At 30.8% G+C, this 19,678-nt stretch overlaps 2 protein-coding genes across 2 annotated transcripts in view; one reads left to right on the top strand and one right to left on the bottom strand.

The window, feature by feature from the left end:
* The window catches only part of LOC106715934 (tyrosine-protein phosphatase non-receptor type 11), a 67,342-nt gene that overhangs the window by 33,164 nt on the left and 14,500 nt on the right, over window positions 1-19,678 (bottom strand). The gene's annotated exons all lie outside the window — the stretch shown is intronic.
* On the top strand, window positions 15,704-17,528 carry LOC106715935. Its single transcript, XM_045686190.1, has 3 exons — window positions 15,704-15,809; window positions 16,433-16,513; window positions 16,636-17,528. Exon 3 carries the CDS (start codon window positions 16,683-16,685, stop codon window positions 17,388-17,390), a length of 708 nt encoding a protein of 235 aa, XP_045542146.1. The 5' UTR covers window positions 15,704-15,809; window positions 16,433-16,513; window positions 16,636-16,682; the 3' UTR covers window positions 17,391-17,528.

Raw genomic sequence — 19,678 nt, 5'->3', positions numbered from 1 at the left:
TTCGACAACCTGTATTCGGAATAGAGGTTATATAAAAACACAAATTAATCTTATTGCCTCAATACTTATTGTCACGACAAAAAAAAACACTTACAAATGACTGATCCATCCAATAAGCAAAAGCAAAAAAATATACCGAAACTTATCTCACCATAAAAGATAATATTAATAATTAATATTAATATTAATATTTGATTGCGAAAATATCGCTAAATTAAAACTTACTTATATTATAAATGCGAATGTTTGGATGGATGGATGGGTGGATGGTTGTTTGAAGGTATCTCCGGAATGGTTCAACGGATCTTGATGAAATTTGGCACAGAATTGCGCAGACTAACTAGAACCTAAAATAGAATCAAAATTACAATACGAAAAAAATGCCATAAGCATCTTAATAAAACCTAGTAATTGTATCTTGCTAAAAAAAGCTATCATACGAGGCATATGATAATGTAACCTTGTTTATAAACCTAAAATATTGTTTTTTAATTGTTTGATTCTCTATAATTGAACCGGTAATCTTGTATATAAGTACAAGCTGTAGTCACTGTCAGTGTAGGGCATCCAGACTGATGATGATTTATACGTCATAAGACGTATATCCATTCAACTATTTACACTAGTATATCGAATCTCCTTTTATTTATTGTACCCTAGTACTCAACGATTCAAATTGCAACATTGTTGCACGTAGCCTCTCACGTCACGCAGTCCATAATTATTATAAACATGCCTTGTCATTTTTCAGTACTATGAGCTACAAGCAAATATACCTTATCCAAAATGTGTGTATGTCCATCTATATATATAAAAGAAAGTTGTGTTAGTTACACCATTTATAACTCAAGAACGGCTGAATCGATTTGACTGAAAATTGGTGGGCAGGTAGCTTAGAACCAGGAAACGGACATAGGATAATTTTTACCCCGTTTTCTATTTTTTATTCCGCGCGGACGGAGTCGCGGGTAAAAGCTAACTCTCATCTCATTGCTTTAAAAAAGTTGACTCCTCGGGCGTCGATGGGGGGTTGGTGTGATGGATGATAGGTGAACTGACCTTTCACTTACACTTTTGTCATAGAAATTCTCCTGGATTTTTCATCATACCCTGGTACATCTGCGCCATAACTCTAGATTGCGAAATTATGTAGAGGCTCTGTCTCTCTCGCTCTTTTACCGTTTTAGGTTTCGTACAAATTATTTAAATTATAACATTAATTATAACTACCATGGAGTATTTTAATGGTTTACCAACTATGTTTAACCAAGAAGAATAAACAAGTGATGAAACTTCGTACCAAACCTCGTAGCCATTCTTCAGGAGATACGCAGAAATAGAATTCATTTTTGTCTGCTTTTTGTAATTCTATATACGAGGCATCTTACATACTCTCATTTGTCTTAGGTCTTTGTCTTGTCTATTGTTCTTAGGTCTACTAATAAAAAAATGTAAAAGGAAAATTAAAAAGAAATAATTAAAAGTGATTAAATAAACAGTTCCCTTGCGGCTTTATGCGCAAGGGAACAGCTTATTTATTTAATCACTTATCAAATTCCATTTATTTCCATTTACAAAAAGCATTATTTCGAAATATTCTGTGATTTCTACGATCCTGCGTTATGAAGCGCATTTGAATTTTGACAATTGCAATTGAAACTTTTGCGGAATGTAAACAATCATACTAAGCTTTTCAATATGAAGACGCACAGGAATGTTGCGGCAACACCGGCCCCGGAGTTGAGTGGCCATTGCGCACCGCGCAACCTTTTTTGTACATTTATTTTTCTTTCTTTTTCTTCTTGACGTTTATTCATTTTTCTCCAATCAGTAGAAAACAGTCTTGTAGAAACAGTCCTTTTAATTTAAATGATAAAAGTGTTCTACGTAATACTTTGATACTTTTGCACTCACACAAACATAAACATGATAATAAATATGTGTATATATACAATTTTAGCTCTACAATACTTAATAATACTTTGTAAATAATAGCAACAATGAAACATGATGAGGTCTTGCACTATCAAAGGGTTGTAAAAAGAGACAACAAGCTTTTACAAACAGCAATACATTTTAAAATCAAGAATAACTACAAACACATTGTACGAGTAATTAGTCCAATTGTACACAAATCAAAGTAAATCTTCGAAAACCGGCGATTTTTGTCGTCAAGCGACTTACGCAATGCAATGTCATAGACTTAGCACGGGTCGCGGACTTTTCTATCTGTAATCGTCAAAGCTCGCAAAATGTTTGTAAAGATCGTCCTGAAAAGTCTTTGCGATTTTGAAGATGGCGAAGTAAATCTATACAGTTGACATGTAGCCTGTACGAACCGACGACGACGATTCAACGTTGTGTGTTCGGAACGCTCGCAATGTGATACTCGCGACGCAGGGATACAGTATTAGTTTCGATTGCTGCTTTGTGTACGAAGGGGTTTACTTTCAAGAGAAGTGTTGTTTTTCTTCAATTTATGCGTTCCTTGTCGATTAAGTTAAAAACAATGAATCACGCCCTATTTAATTGATTTGTAAGTTTTATTGTTTGTGAAGTGAAAATGTCTTTCTTAAAAAGTAGTGTTAAGGTTGTTTTTTTTTTTTGTTTTAGTATACAGTACGTAGACATCCACACTAAGGTATTGTCTATGTAATCATTCAATGACGCTGTCGTTAGGTTAATATTTTTATGCTCAGTAATCCGAAAGTAAAATTATTTAAAAACAGTTAATATTTGAAATTTTAATCAAAACATCTTGTGGATAGAAACTACTATTAAAACACAATTTTTCACTTATTTTCTTAAGAATAAAATAGCACTTTACCACGAAAGCAAGCGGTGTTAAGTGACATGTGAATCAAAGATGATACGCGCTAGTTTTGCAAATGCCTATTCATGACAAGTTAGCTAGAAGAGCAACAAGTTCATAAAGTTCCGTTAAATCATAATTAGTTCAAGTTATTTAGGATATTGAGAATAATCTAAATTTACAGTTTTAAAGATTACACTTTACTCCTGTTACATTCTGTATTCCTAGTAAATTTGCTACGAACTTGTCAACAACGTTACTTTCAAGTTATTTTATTAAACCAAGAAGTATCCTGCATTTTGTGTAGAGGTCTCTATTTCATATTTTCCATTTTCACCTCTGTTCAGAAATACAATTAATCTTTGTTTTATTTTGATTATTTATGACTATATTTTTTTAATTTGACAATTTAGAAAGAACACAAATAAAATTAGTTCATCTATGCCACAAGTTTTGGTCTAGATTGAAAGTAGGTACAGTTATAAATAATACACTTTATATCTGTCATATCCTGGTTGCCTAGTAAATTTACACCGAACTTGTCAACAACTTTACGTCATTGTTATTAACCAAGTGAAGTGAATAATCTAATTATAGTGCGACAAGCATAGCTATTATATCCTTTTTTTCTATTTTATGGTAGGGGGTAAATCTTCGAAAGATACCCTGCCTTCCGGGGAAAGACAGAGTTGTGTGAGACTTGACTCACTAAAACCCCCTCGGTGACCATACTCTAGTGCAACTGGTAAGAGTCCCGGGATCTTCAAAGGAACGCACTGGATCTCTCTGCAGTGAGTTTCTGCACGACCTAGGGGAGAGGGCCCATTCTCATGTCCTCACATACTATAGCAACTCAGGACCCCACATTGATGCTGTATTCTCGAAATCGTTTAGGAAGCCAAACATTGCCATACCTACAGTTATTCGACCTATATATGGAGTATTTCAAACGAGTTGTACGTTTAATCTTTAGTTAAATTTCGAAATTGTGTGCGTTATGCAAATGTTTTTCATTGCACTGGTGTAGAAAAAAATTCCAAATTCAGGAAATGCAGTTTTTAAAACTTAAAATTAAAATATACAAAAAAATGTTTACATCGATTTTGAATCTTTTCAATTTTTGATGTTTACCACCTCATAGAATTTGAAATTTCGTGTTTATTGTTTTTCAATTAGAAAACAAACATATTTTTTTATTTCTAGTCCTGCTTTATTTCTGAGAATAAAATTTTGAACTAAAATATATGGTGGCAAACGATAAAGCGGCCACCTGGATTCGCCGAAATTACGAAGCGACCTCTGCCGATAGATATCCGCAATCATAGATGCATTGCCCACTTTTCTCCTTTGCCACTTTCCTATGCTTCTCCTCTTCCGTCAAATTCACTTTCTTTCCTCATAAGAATAGGGTGAGGAGACAAAGAAGACTAATATTAGACCTCTGGTACTACGTTGATCAGAAGAAACGCTGAATTATTTCCACTTTATGTTTGTCTTCTGTGTGGTCGTGCTATTGCACCGAGCGAGCCGACCAATTCGTGAAAAAGATGTTTTGGTATTTACCACTGTTGAATTAAGATATATATTATATAATAAGTTTTTTTGCAAATAATTTCAATAAATACGAAAAGAATTATAAATACGCACAAAACAAATTACAGTATAAATTGTTTTGATAAATTTTTCCGATTTTCGTCAAAATAGTCAAATTATGCTAAATTTTATTCCAAACTTGTCAACTTTTCTTTCAACTACTTAGTCATTCTTTACTTATCCAAGAAGTGTCCTGGATTTCGTATAGAGGGCTCTATATTCAATTTGACTTTTTTAACAATATTTATGAAGATTGTTATACGTTCTACGTGCCTAGTAAATTGGCAACGGACTTGTCAACAATGTTTTTTGAACTACGCCATTAAAGCAATGTTACAAGAAGTGTCCTGCATTTCGTGTAGAGGACACTATTTCATATTTTCCTTTTTTACATAAAATACATATTTGTATTACTCCAAAAAAAATACAGTAGGGCACTATTTAATTAAACACGTGTTTTAACCCCCGCCGATGATTGATATTATAGGGGTCATCGTTTATAAAAAAAAGTAATTTTCCCATCAGAGAGAAAGAGAGAGTATCACATAGGATATAAGTGCTTTATTAATTAAAAGCTGTGCCCGTGACTTCGTCTGCGTGAAAGACTCTTCGGTCCTCGGATAGCATTTTTAATTACTTAGGCTAATTATTCTACTTTAATATCTTTTGTTTTTAAATATTAAAACCAAAGATATTAAAGTTAGAAAACCATACACCTTACATATTCCTATACAAGCTTGAATCGTATTGTTATTTTGCACCCTTGATAGTAAAGTTAACAAACTTTTAATATAATATTTACTTATATCAAAATAAGTATCAAGCTTCTAACTGTGAAAATGACGATACTTCCGTACAAATTTCCACTCTCAACTTTCTAACCTTATTTTCGAATTCTAAAGTCTTAATTCTAAAGTTATTTTCGAATTTTTAATATGAGGAAGGATTAGTCCAGATTTGCATTTCGGAAGCCTGCGTAAAAATATTAATCAATTGAGGTGATTTCTGGTAAAGCTAGCGTTTGGTAAAAGGGCATATTTATAAGTTAAAATGTAATTGAAAACTCTCTAAATTTTTTTTATGGTTAGGCTTGAAATTATTATCGCCTTTTCATTATTAATGACAAAATTTAAGTTGAAAATTCAAAAAGAACACATTTCGAAATTTGTTCAAGTTGAGTTGAATGTTGAGACTAAACTAAATTTAACTACTTATAAAGTTTACAATTTATATCTCCTGCTATATTCTGTAATCCTAGTAAATTTGCGCCGAACTTGTCAACAAGTTTCTTTCATCTACGCCCATTAATCCAAGAAGTGTCCTGCTTTTCGTGTAGAGGTCTCTATTTCATATTATCCATTTTCATCCTTGTGACGAAAATATCAAACTTTCTTTTTTTTTGATTATTTTTTATGATACAAATAATTTGAGTATTAAAAAAATCAGATAAAATTACCTAAGTATATCGCAAATTTCGGAAGTAATCTAAATTTAAACAATACTCGTAGTTATAAATAATACACACTTGATATCTCCTGTAATATTCTGCTTGCCTAGTAGATTTGCACCGAACTTGTCAACAACTTCGCGCCGTTATCTTCAGCCAAGAATATAATTTACAAGTATTTCTACAGTGGAAGCCCACAGTAAGTAAGTACTGATCATGCGCACTGTGGCTCCATTGATCTTGCTCCGCCATATTGTACAGGTTCAGTTCAGTTTCCTTCTTGTATCGAATATAAAATCTACTAACAAAATAAATATAAATAAGTCAATTTTTATTTTTATCTTAATAATTGTTTCCTTTCTCTTGATAAAGTGACAGTAATAAGAAAAAAAGTTTATCATCATCACAGAAAGTTACAGATTTCAAACATCTAAAATCTACTCTGATAAAATTTTACATCTTCGATGCTCCACTTCATGGCAATTTACTAAGGTAAGTCAATTTTTTTTTAATAAAATAAAACAAATAATATTTATTTATATTGTTTTTTTTTTTGTCTACAACGTCTTAAATAAATTAATTTGAAATATATTTCACTACATTAATTATTTATACACATTTCTCCTAATACTTCACAGATCAACAACAACGGAGAAATTATTTATTTAAATTAACCCAACAACGCAACTTATCAGTAAAAGGCAACTTATTGTGACATCAGTCAATAAATTTAAATAAACTACAGCCCCATGACGAAGTTCACCGAAGTGGATGGATTATTTATACGGCAAGTAATCATTATCATGTACTAGTAATAGCAAATGAACTATCTAGAATATTAAAAATATCATTTCCCTGGCTTCATCCCCCTCACGAGGGGTCGGCGCGCAAGGATACACTCTCTAACAACAAACTTAACTATTAAATTCCTTATTAGAGTTTTGAAAACATGAATATTGAAAGTTTTGTAAGAGAATATAAAGATTTTTTAGATATGTAAATAAATAAAAAGTGAGAATTGTGTCTAAGACTGTACCAAATGAAAAATTGAAAATGTCTGTATCTATTTTATTACATTTTCTTCATATGAAAACAGTTTGTAATTACACAGAGATACATATTTTGATATGCTTTACCGGCAAAAAGGTGCCGCTAAAGTTTTTCTATTATCTGTGCCAAGATTCAAAGACAGATATGACCCCAGCAAATACTTTTACAAAACAAATAACGTAGTTCACATATTATTTCTTTATTATTTATGTTAAAAAAAGATTTTTTTATATTTTTTTTATTTTGTTATTTCTACACCAACTTTAACAACTATATTAATCAAAATATCAATTTTGACGCAGTTGAAACGGAACGCATCTCATCTGGTATCCCGACTGCGCAAAATCGAATAATCCAAATCAATATTTCACTTTAGGCGTTAGCTCGCGATTGGAAGTGACTAAGGGTAGCGTATTACTTCTAAAAATAATTTTCAATCAGTAAAACGTGACATTTTAATCAACAACAGTAACAGTGTCAATTGTGTCATTATTTTTCATCAATATATTCTAATTTTTAGTGTGATTTGCCAATATTTTCTAATTGTAATTAAATTCATTCATAATCGTTTTAAACCAGCGTCAAAACGTAGTAAATGCTGTTGTTCAAGTGTTTTAAAATACATGTTTTTCTATTCCTCAGGCGTAGACTTCAAGCCAAATTTCAATTAGTAAAAGACCAATTCAAAAGTTACCAACGGAAGTCGACTCAGCGGAAGCAATCCTTAACAATGAATCCACCGTACAATGGTCGGTTTATAAACGTGGATGGATCGCTTCTCCACATCGCGAGGAACTACTACCCAAGAGGCCATCCGATGTCGGGATTTCCAGCTTACTGTCCTTTGTGTAGATTATTCGATCGTTTTTGTACTGCTGATCATGATTGTGTGCTCATTGTACCTGTGAGATTTTATTGCCCATATAAATGCATTTGCAAGAATCGCGAGTTTTATTTATACCACCTAATTTTTCACTTTTTAAAAAAGTATAATCTTTGACAAAGAATTATGCTTTTCTTGTCGTGTCTTCAGTATGTTTTATACAGGGCTTTCTTCATCAATCCATGATAAATAACACTACATACTAGTAACAACACTTGATATGATATTTACTCATTATTATCTCAGATTAACTACGCATCGAACGAATAGTACTCAAGACTAGGCATTATTAAATCGACTTCCTTAAGTACTTGAAATCTGTGGGAATCCACTTTGCATAAGTTCACAAGATCCAAAAAAACAAGTTTGGTGGTGTGATCATTTATTAATAAAGAAAAACTAAGATTTTCTATATTTATTTTGTATTTTATTATTTAAAAAATACTCCTAGTACGATTTCATAGCAAATGTACATAAATGAATAATGTCATCTTAAAATTCAGTTTTCAATTTGAAACGCAATATTGTTGTTATAGTAATTCTGAGCTACAATGCGTATGAAGACTTAAATAAAATTTATAATTCTAGTTATAGAAGGGACATTACGGATACTTTCCTTTAAATAATTTAAGCATAATGTCTCACAATCGTCAGTACAGCTATCTGTCACAAGTGTCAAATTTGACAACCAAAACTTTTCCAGTAGTAGTTTTTGAGCGTACGATATATTTCGTAATATCCAGTCTATTTACATATATAACTATATGTTAAATATCCTTGAAAAGAAGAAGCTAGTAAATCATAGCTTTACCAACGAATTACTAATGCCGAAACATTTGTACGATAACATATTTTTATCGCTGATTTCCAGCGACAAACGGAGATATACAACTTTAAATTTTCGTGATTTAACTAAAACACTTTTCATAAACACAGGAATGATAATATAATTTTCGTAGCGGTGTTTCAATAATAGAACAATAGAACATTATGTGATTTATAATGAAAAATAAATCGTCCCTTAACTTACGACACTGCTCAAGTCGAAAATTGGCGGTTTTCATATTATAATTGGTTACATTGGTCACATGATAATTGAAAGGTAAAGAAATATGGTAAATAAATTAAAATAGAGTAAATCGACAAAAACTATAGAAGTAAAGCGTATTCATTAAGTAATTACTAAAAAAAATCCACCGATTTTTTTTAAATAGACAGTTTTATTCGTCTCCTCTAAAGTTTATGAAAACGACTAATGTGATGTTGTAAGGTAAGAGATGAAATGTATATAACAAGATTTATAACAAGATTTTCAAAAAAATGGATTCTATTAAATTATTTTGCTAAAGCAATAAACATTTACACCGTGTTAAGAGAAACGTATAAATTTGTAGACATGCGCAGATTGATTGGACACCATTGATCACCTTCAAATTAATTTTACTCTACGCGTTAACTCTCCATCTCAGGTAAGGCATAAAATATTATTCTATTTAGATTCTTTATCTTCTGCTTTAAGAGTTTTTTATGCTGGTGTTAAATACAAATTGTACGGAGTAAAGATAAATTATTATTAAGATAACTTTTCAATACATAAATCTTCTTAAAATGTCGGCTGTTAATAAGTAATCATTAAAATACGTTCGATAATGATTCTTTGATTTTTTAATTTATTAAATATCATTTTAGGTAACGGCAAAATAAAAAAATCTGTTGCATGCGATAAGTTTAACCGGCGCAACAGATGCTTAGAAGGTTTTCGAGGAATCTTTTAGAATTGCGTCTATAAAATATTGATGTGTTAAGGTTGGTTTCAACACCAAAATTTCTGTATAAAACATACCGTCGTCCCTCTCCATTATCTTTGGGAAAACAGAGATAACAATACGTTTTAAACGGTGATTTAGGACTCGGAAACCCACGATTAGTCAGACATTTTGCAAGTGTAATATTTCAATTGTTTTTGCAGTTTCCATGTTAAAAGGGGTAGAAAAATCCGGAACATGTTTTTTTGGTTTATTAGTTAAATTATATATGTATTATCAAATTTAACATCATTATTAATAATAATAATTAACATTTAGACAGTAGCGAAATAAAATATACTGCGCTTGTGTCAACGAGTTTAACAGATATAGATCGATTGGGCGACATCTTAGCTCGCGTTCAACAGTTTCATTTGCAAATTAAATCTTCGCATTAATCTAAGTTGTAAGCATTTATGTTAAGTGAGATTGGAATTTGAACAAAATATCTATAATTATGTTCATTTTCATCTTTTGTGAACTTAAACATACATATGTATCATTGTCGCGAAGAGACTAAGATATGGCGACGTTAAGCAAATTTATAAGGAATTAAAACGTTAATAACCTTTCTAATATCTCATTACGTCCTTTCCAGGTACTATCGGAGGAACAACTATAGTAGCGGCTTTAAAAACAAGTTATTGAAGTAACCACCTAAGACAGAAACACCGATATTAAAGGTAACTAGTTATTACTTATAGAACGACCTGATAATACTAGATATATGTATATATGTATATAAATTAAATCGGTTGCGGAGAGTACAAATTGCGAAATGAACAAAACTTTAATATAAGACACATTTTTATTATTGTGTTTTAATTTGTTCTAAGTTATATCAATTGCTGTGCTCATTGCATTACCTCTCGATTAACACCATCTACTTTAAACTATGATGGAGTCGTCGCTGTGCGTAATTTTTTTTACATCCTGTTTTATTATCATTATATATTTAGTGTCTATACGCTATACGACTACCTTGTCTTGTGGTTTAGGTTATCTACTATTTTGATATGTATAATAAAAATGTATCTACTTTTACAAATAACGAAAGACGTGTTTTAAAAAGAGTCCACAGGAAAAATGTAATTCCACCCAAATTCATAAACGAATCTACGCACACCTTTAATTTTAGCTTTAGTTCTGTAAAACCATTTTTTCCTATTTCCAGGTCCCGATAAAACCAGGCAAAGTTAAATGTTTCGATATATTATTAATAATAAAGATTAGAAATATATTGAATCGAGGAGAAGTAATCACCGACAGCGATCAACTGTTTCTACAATTTAAAAAATTACAATAGCAAGAAGAATATAAATATAACAATGTCTAAAGATTCAATGTTTGAACCAAAATATTGTAGAGTGTTGGGCAACCAGCTGAAGCTGATGTACAGCATTAAGGCACCTATAAGATCGCTGATGAAAACTTATAGAATGCTTAATGAGCCGCTGAATGACGACGCACAACCGACATCGGAGCCGGCTACGGCTGTACGCATCTTAAAACGACCGCAACATCTAGCTAGAGGGCAAATTGTTGGACGGATTTATACTCAACCCTTGAAGGGACTTGAACAACGGCAAAGGGAATACGAACAAGCTCGGTTGCGTATATTAGGCGAAGCGCGCAACCCCGAAGATGACGACGAGATGTAATGGGTTGGTTAAAAATTAAAAAGCATTCAAACGTTGATTTATGAAACTCAATAATAGTAAAAACCAGTAAGCAGTATCAAAAATAATATAGAAACTATATGCAACAAGAAACAGAATTTGTCTAAACATAAATACCAAAGTAACCAAAGCAGTCCTAACCAACATTACAGTAGCATGGACACTGAGTGCATCAAAAAGAGGAAAACTTATTTCTCGATCAATCAACTCTTTGAACACTGAAGAAAAACTAGGCAATAGGTTATAAGAAAAAAATTCTAAACAGGGATTGCAATCCGGAATGTCAGGGAAACTTTTAGTAGCTTTGTCGATTTTCTTTGCTGTTAGTTGTTTAATATTATTAATTAATATGATTAACAAATTTAATTACTATACAGTATAAAAATCTAGGTTGTGAAATGATTACTTTTCATTGAAGTCCTATTTTTTCAACTACTTTTTGAATTTATGTAAACGTGAATGTTTGATCATCTAAAAAATACTTATTTAAGATTCGTAAATATTTTGTATTTACATTTTACATTTCGATGTATTTTATCTTTACTATAAAATGTGATTTTTTTTAAATATTTCACTGCGACTACGTCAAATCTTTGTCGTTTTAAAAAAAGATTAAAAAGTGCCAAATACAAATTTTCATCAAAATACTATTTACAAAAATTACGAAGAAATAATTCTTATTATAAAAAAAATCTTTTCTAATCCGGTCCATAAATAAATTTTTATAAATACAATACAATTTGAATAATTCATTCATATTATTCATTGTTATTTATGTATGTATGTTTGTAGGAACTAAATGTCAGTAGTAGTAGTAAAATTCCTAACCTAAACTTCAATGTCTCTGATATAAGTACAATAAATATAATGTTTGTTAGTTAATGTTTACCTGTGCTCTATAGAAATCGGTATTAAAAATAGTAAACTCTAATCTATCCGTGTGAATCCAATATTTTTTTCCTTTAGTCATATATTTTTGTTTAACTCAATGTTGTAGGCTACAATTACATGGACTCTATATTATATACATAACATGTACACTAATAGCGAAGTCAATTGTAATTCAATTTAACGTAAATCTATATAAATGTAACTCTCTTTTACCTTTCTCTTGTGATTAGGCATATAATAAACTTACAACATAATGACAGAAAAAATTTAAAATCTAATAAACACATAAGCAATTTAACGAGTCAAGACAGGCAGATTATAAACTGTTGTATTTTTTTGCTAAAGACTACATCACCTATCCGCCATTGTCGTTTGATCCATGACTTTTTGACCGCCCTGTATACTGTGGCTTGACCCAGTGTACCGCTTGCGTTATTACAATAAAGTTTAAGTCCTGTAAAAAGATTTTGAGTTTAACTTTTTGTAGAAGTTACTTAGAAGGAACTGATGAGATGCTTAATGCATTTCTTTTGTATCAATAAACACGAAGGGCATAATGTAATCCATATATTGTTATTTTGTTTCTTCGTACCAATATGCCTACTGGAATTATAATTTGATAAAGTGTACAATTCGTCGGTGACACATTATTAATATGTATATTTCTATCTAATCCTAGATTATAATTTATATGCTATTCTACATTAAAAAATGATTGACATTATAAGTATACAATGTTAAAGTTTAACGCGCAATCGTCCACTCCTAGTTCGCCCGGCACCGCCATGTCTCACGATCGCCTCTGCGTCCACTTCCCGCCGCCTCGACGTCGCCGATTGAGCGGGATAAAGATACAAATTCGCTAGCAAATCGTTATGTCCCCTTGCGACGCGGCGGGCGGTCGGGTTAACAGCGAATGGATCGCGTGGCGGGGCGGTGCTGAGTGTGCGAGAAGTTGACAAGTCCGCGTTAACCTTTAGTCTTTACTTTTAGAGCATGATATGATATGATAAATTTTTTAACTGTATTACTCTAATTTAAATAATACAGTAAGCTCTGTTTAATTAAACATTGTTTTAACCCTTTCATTATGGACGTCAAGTATAAAACAGTGTGTTCTACCCTTAAAAATGTGTCAGTAAAACTGTTTCCGGTATTAGTGCTTTATTTATGTATTTGTCAAGGTCGCATTTTGGAAGCTGGTACATAATCATATTTCAATAATCCCGTTTTTTTGGTAATAAAATGGCTGAAATATTATTGTTTCAATTTTTTATGATTAGGCCAGGTCCAAAATGTCAAAAGAATGTTTAATCAATTATGCACATTATGTAATTCCTCGTCGTAATACATATGTATTCCTAGTGACTCGAAGTCTGTCCAAAATGAGGGGTAATTATGTATTTAACTTATATGAAATATTGGTGTCCAAATTTACATGTACGTGTACGTATGTTATTGAAAAAAAATGTACGCTCTAAATGTGAAAATAAATGTCCATAAATAAATTATATCAGTCTTAGTGTTTTATTTACGCGCGACTAACCGTTAGGTCTGAGACAAAAATCTCTGTATAAATCATACCGTCATCCCTGTCAATATCTTTAACAAGAGAGATAAAAAGATATGTTTTAAACTTTGATTTTAAATAATAATCTCTCTTCATACTAATGGTAAATGAAACTTCAACTTCGTGTTATTTAATTGGTATTTTAAATAATGTCCGTAACATTTTTTTTTATGGAATGCATGGAATACATTGCATGGTTTGATTTTTTAACAACTTAAGTACCGTGGAGGATTTTCTTGTCCCTGAAAAAATAATAAATAAATTATACTTAAATTTGATCTAAATTTTCTCTCAATAAGCATATTTATGTTATTAATATAAAAGTTGAGCATGATTTAGTATAGAAATGACTTTGAGTGAAAAGGTAAGATCGCTTTTATTAAAATTATTATTAAGGTAAAAAACTATTATTTTTAGTGATTTAATTCCCTACTTTTATTTATTTAAACTCTTTCTAATTTATGTTGTCCTGGTACTTCAGCGGTTAAACTTCAAAGGAAATCAATAAACTTACTCAGGACCCCAACCGCATCGATTTTCTTACGTTCGGAAAATATTTCGTGTGGTAATTTTAGTTTAAAGAATAATTATAGCTTAATATTAACAAAACTGATATACATTAAAATTACAAGGGAAATATTTCTTTATACATGAAAATGAAATTATTTATATTATAAAACTGTACTATAAACAATATTTTTTTTGTGCCTAAGACGACCTGGAAAACTCCGTTATTATGTAAGCTTTTGATTATATTTTTTACTAGTAAAAATCTTCCTTTTTATTTAAGAATAATTTCAAAATAAAAAGTCGAAATAAATACGATTCAAATATATCTGGCAACTTCCATGTTCTAATAGTGAAAATTTAAAAAGATAATGTACCTGTGTGCATTAAGTCTATCCTATATTACCGTGGATGTTTCATGCCGAAGCACTCATACATACCGTCATCCTTCTTATTCTATTTGGAAAATAAGAGATAACAATATGTTCCTGTATTTCAGTAGTGAAATTCATGCATAACTATACTCTATCACTTCATGTGATCCTGGTAGTTCAGAAATTTAAACTACATAGTAATCAATTCCTTGATCCCACAGTCAAATTATTTTATATAATTTTGTGGGACATAGTTCTATTTTAGGTTTTTTTTATTGTATTGTAAATAAATAAATAAATAAATAAATAAATAAATAAATAATAATAAATACCAGTCGACGTTATTTATTGCCATAATACTTCTCTATATTAAAAAAAAATCCAACTTTATGGAAAGTATAAAAATTATAAATAAAAATTCAATTAGAATTTTTAAAATCATGCAAACTGAATTCAAACTTTTAAGGTAATTAGTTTTTGAGTTAGTCTTGTTCAGTTGTAAAGTTTTTTCTTTCTTGTTTTATTAAAGTTTTGCTCATTTTCTTCTTCTTAATTTAATTAAAATAAAATTGATGATTTAAATATAAAATAATGCATCATTTATAAAACTCCTGTTTGACAACCTTTTTACAGGAGACTGGTGGTCACATAATAGTTACCATAAACTGGGGTGACACGTTGAAAATAAATGGTATATAGACCATATAGACCATACCTGTTACTTATCCTTTGAATTATATAAACAACATGACTTTTATAAAAAGATCGTTGTTAACTTACGATTTATTTGCGAAGCAAAAGATAAATTGTTCTTTATATAGTCACACTCCTACAAAAAGGTATGTTAGTTTGGCAAGATGCCAATTAATAGCTGAACGATATTGTGAATGTAAAATTAATGCCTACAAACATGTGTACATTCGTTTATATCTTTAAAAACAAAGATATTTTAAATAAAAAAAATATATTTTATCTATGCCCATATAACGAGAAAACAAGGCCAAAATTAAATTTACCGCGATTTCTGAGGTGCACTATTGCGCCGAATCGCCGAGATAAAAATCAATAACTGTTTCTCCGTACATTCTGATGGTATATCCGTTCTAATGGGAGTACTCTCTTTTTCAAAGTAAGTGCGAAGTGACTTGGGTTAAGAATAAAGTGAAAAAGTTCCACATATTCAACACCATTAGGAAATGTAAGTTATTTTAATTCAGAACATACTTTTTTAAACTTAGTTTGAAATCTCTTTGTCTTGGTTTAACGATATTAAATCTATTATATAATATGTCTAAGATCTTCAAAATTAAAAAGATGACATAATATGAAATTTAGACATCTTTAATTTGCAAATCAATGAAAACGAAGTAGATTCTGGTCAAAAGCTTCGTTATTCGTTAGCTATGTAAAATAAAAAAGTAGAGATTTTTTTTGGGGAAGGTCTTGTAATGAAAATTATTATATATATATAATTTACATTGGAATATATAAATGCATATACCATTACAATACACTAGTAATCTACAAATAATGTATAAAGTTATAAAACAGTGGAACATGCTTAAAATGGCCGCAGATAGCAGATAGAGAAGTACAATTAAAGATGGCGGATTATAGACAAACTAATAAATTATTTTTAACTTTCTAACGACAAAGTTGCGCGTAATAATCTAAGAAACGGTAAAAGAAACTTTCTGACGGGGATTTCCCGATGGTTTGCACATTATTATCTATTCACGCGACTCTAAGTCGTAATAAGCGACTTATATAAGTAGAATGTCCACTCGCAGAAAAGTAGTTAATACCATGTTTTTTTTACAGTTGATGCTTGAAAACTGATAGGTGACGCAACCAGCAGCAGAGAAGCGTTAATAAACGGGAGTAGTCCCCACACAAAAACAGGTAGCTAATTGGTTTCTATATAAGTTCAAAGCAATGCCAAGAAAAAACAATCTCACATATGACTATTATCAATTCTACAATCATCAACAATAATTTAAAAAGGGTTTTATTTTTTGTTTTAGCACAGCAAGCCAATTTTAAATCAGGAGGCGCCTAACAGGTTGATAACATGGCGAGCAATGTCAATGATGACTTAGATTTATATGAAAATCCACTTCTCGACACCTTGACCTTCTCAATTGCGATAAACAGTGCTCCGAATTCGTACGAATTTACACGATATGTGCACATCCTGGTTAAGGAGATCAAAGGGTATTTTAAAATTCAAAATAACGTTCATCCTCTAAATGAACCTGGGAGGTACAACTTTTTCCTAATACAAGTAAGTTGTTGCTTGAGGGAAATGGGGTGCAATTGTATACGGAAAATCATGGACACCTTGTTGTCTGAAGATCGGGGCAACGATGGTCAGGTGCTTTTAATCGACTATTTAATGTACAAGCTGTTGACATCGACGATAATTTACACTAATTCGCCAGGCTCTTCTCAGGAAAGCGGGCTAGGGCCGAAGCGGAGGCTAATGCCGCCGACCGTACAAGAATTGGACGTTATCATATCGCAAGTTGATATCGCTGGGCTTCCGGCGAACGTTAATACAGATTATTTTCTTACAATGCTTGAAAGTGAAATAAAACTCGCGATTGTACGCGAACGCCAATCGCGAGTGATTACCTCATTTAATTACGCCGAGATAACTATGCAGTGGGATCGTTTGGAAAAAGCCTTCATAAAATTGGTTTCTAAGTATAGAAAGAGGAAAGAAGAAGCTGAATCTGACTTGGAAAAATCAACGAACCCGAAACAAGAGCAGAACTAAGAATGAATTAGAAATTACCAATCTTCATTCTAACAACTATCTTATACATTTAAAGCTCCCCTCAAGGCCAATTTTACTTATTTTTTAACTATCTATCTAGTGAAATTATTAATGTAATGAAGTATTTCAAGTTGTGAAGGCGACAGGGTCATTTTATTTTTTTTAGGTTTACTAAAATTAATAACAAAAATATTTATTTGTACATATGTATTCAAGTGCAAAACCTTTACCTTCTATACATTCCTAATATCTATATATATTGTACAAGGTTTAAATAACATTACAGACTTACCGTTGGTTACAGTCATGATCTTTTACTAAATAGAGATAACAATATGTTCTAAACTGGGATTTCGGTCTCAGAAACAAACAATTACTTGATAGATTTTAAGATAAAGTAGTGACTTGTAGTAATTTTAACTTCATTAATATTATCTTTTAGTCATTAATAATAATCATGTGTAAAATTTACTGATAATTTGCACGTCATTGATATTGTACGTTTACTGATTCGAAAATATTCTTAGGAAAGACTTATGAACGGAAAGAAGGGTAAAATTGTTATTTGTCCTTTACAAAGTAATAATTAAATATTCCTATTGAAATTGATGTTCGTCCATTTGAATAGTTTAACTATATAATAAACTATCAACTAACAATTTCATATCTTTTGTCCATTACTAGGCCTATTTAGTTTTAAATTGTTTATGAAATATTTAGTACTTTTGTGGGTTTGTTACAAGTAGTTTGATCGATTTGACAAATCTTTGTAGTTAGTACATTTTTATCAATATTATAATTATTGTCATAACTATAAAATAACTCGTACGAACTGGAAGTCAAAATGCATTGTTATTTTTTTAACAACAACATAACCATTATCAATATGACATTAAAAAAATGGTATTTATGAAAATAAAATACGTGCCAAAATAAATAAAAATGAAACGTTTCTACAAAAATATTTTATTTATAGAAAGTGTTAAATCGATCAAGCTATTTTTAACAAATATAACTTGAAATATGATTAAATTATTTATATTTCCATTTGTTTTATAATTTCTAATGTATTTTATTATAATTTTAGGAAATTGAATCAATGATTGTCATTGTCTACTTGATAATATGCTGTATACTCGTAGTGATAACATTTTAAATATTTAAAAACACATATTAGATTTAATGTGATTGATGTGGAACAAGCTTGTACCCCTTTGCTTATACATAAATGTTTCAAGTCGGTGTGTCATATAAATGTAAAAAAAAACATGTTTGTTTTTCATTTCCTTATACCCAATAGGAAGAAAAACTGAAAACTCTAAGTAGGTGGCGCTAGCGCCAAGAATTGGCTGTCAACTGTCATTTGTCAGTTTTTATACGTCATTCTAGCGTTTTAAAAAAGGTACTCCGAAACTGAAATGCATACACAACTGGTAAAAAGCCTGTTTTTGTCATAAATAATTTACGAACTTTTATTTAATTTCGAATTTTTGACGTGAAATTTAACGGAAGTCATTGTTACTTCTATACTAATATTAAAAATTGGAAAGGATAAATGGTATTTTGACACCGAAGGATAAAAAATTAAATCCTAAGATGGTAAATTACATTACAGCAAAATCATCAGTCAATTTATTTTGAAGATTTGAACAAGAAAGCACATTTTGCAGTTAATATTATCGTTTTCGTATTCGCTGGATATTTTTAAATATCATATTTTATGGTAATTTCGAAATTTCATCTCGATATGCAGTTTTTTAGAGTTCCACACCTCGAAAGGAAAAAAACGGTATTCTTTTAGGATCTAAAAGAGGAAATTTGGTACGAAGCAACGTCTTGCACCATAGATACGGGAACAATTGCGAACACCGTAAATTTTTATACCAGGTTTGTACGAAAAAACTCGGGCGCTAGTCCGACTCGCACTTAGCTGTTTTTTTTTTTTCTTAAGATCTTTAATAACAAAGTATTTAAAGCTTAAAAAGAAAGAATACACTTTAAAATATTTTGCTATTTTATCGATATTAAAATTACGATAAAATGAACGCACTATATTGCTGGAATGTAACACTACTTAATGACCTGCGCACAAAAACAGCGATAAATCAATAAACCATTTTCAATCGGGGCGTTCTCGAGCAGACGGTGAGCCAGAGAATCAAGACAGGTGTTTAAAATAAAGGTAAGTAAAACAACGTTTATTGTAAAATCATAACGTTTCCACAGCAGATTGCTTTCTTGAAAGTATTCCGGAGTTGAAGAAAATTTATATCTTAATGTATATTGAT

Source organism: Papilio machaon, chromosome Z (genome assembly GCF_912999745.1).
Source record: "Papilio machaon chromosome Z, ilPapMach1.1, whole genome shotgun sequence".
NCBI classification, from domain to species: Eukaryota; Metazoa; Arthropoda; class Insecta; order Lepidoptera; family Papilionidae; genus Papilio; species Papilio machaon.
This window is presented reverse-complemented; position numbering and strand designations above follow the sequence as displayed.

Coding starts and splice junctions, on each gene's coding strand:
- LOC106715935 (XM_045686190.1), top strand. CDS start 16,683: ATGGCGAGCAATGTCAATGATGACTTAGATTTATATGAAAATCCACTT.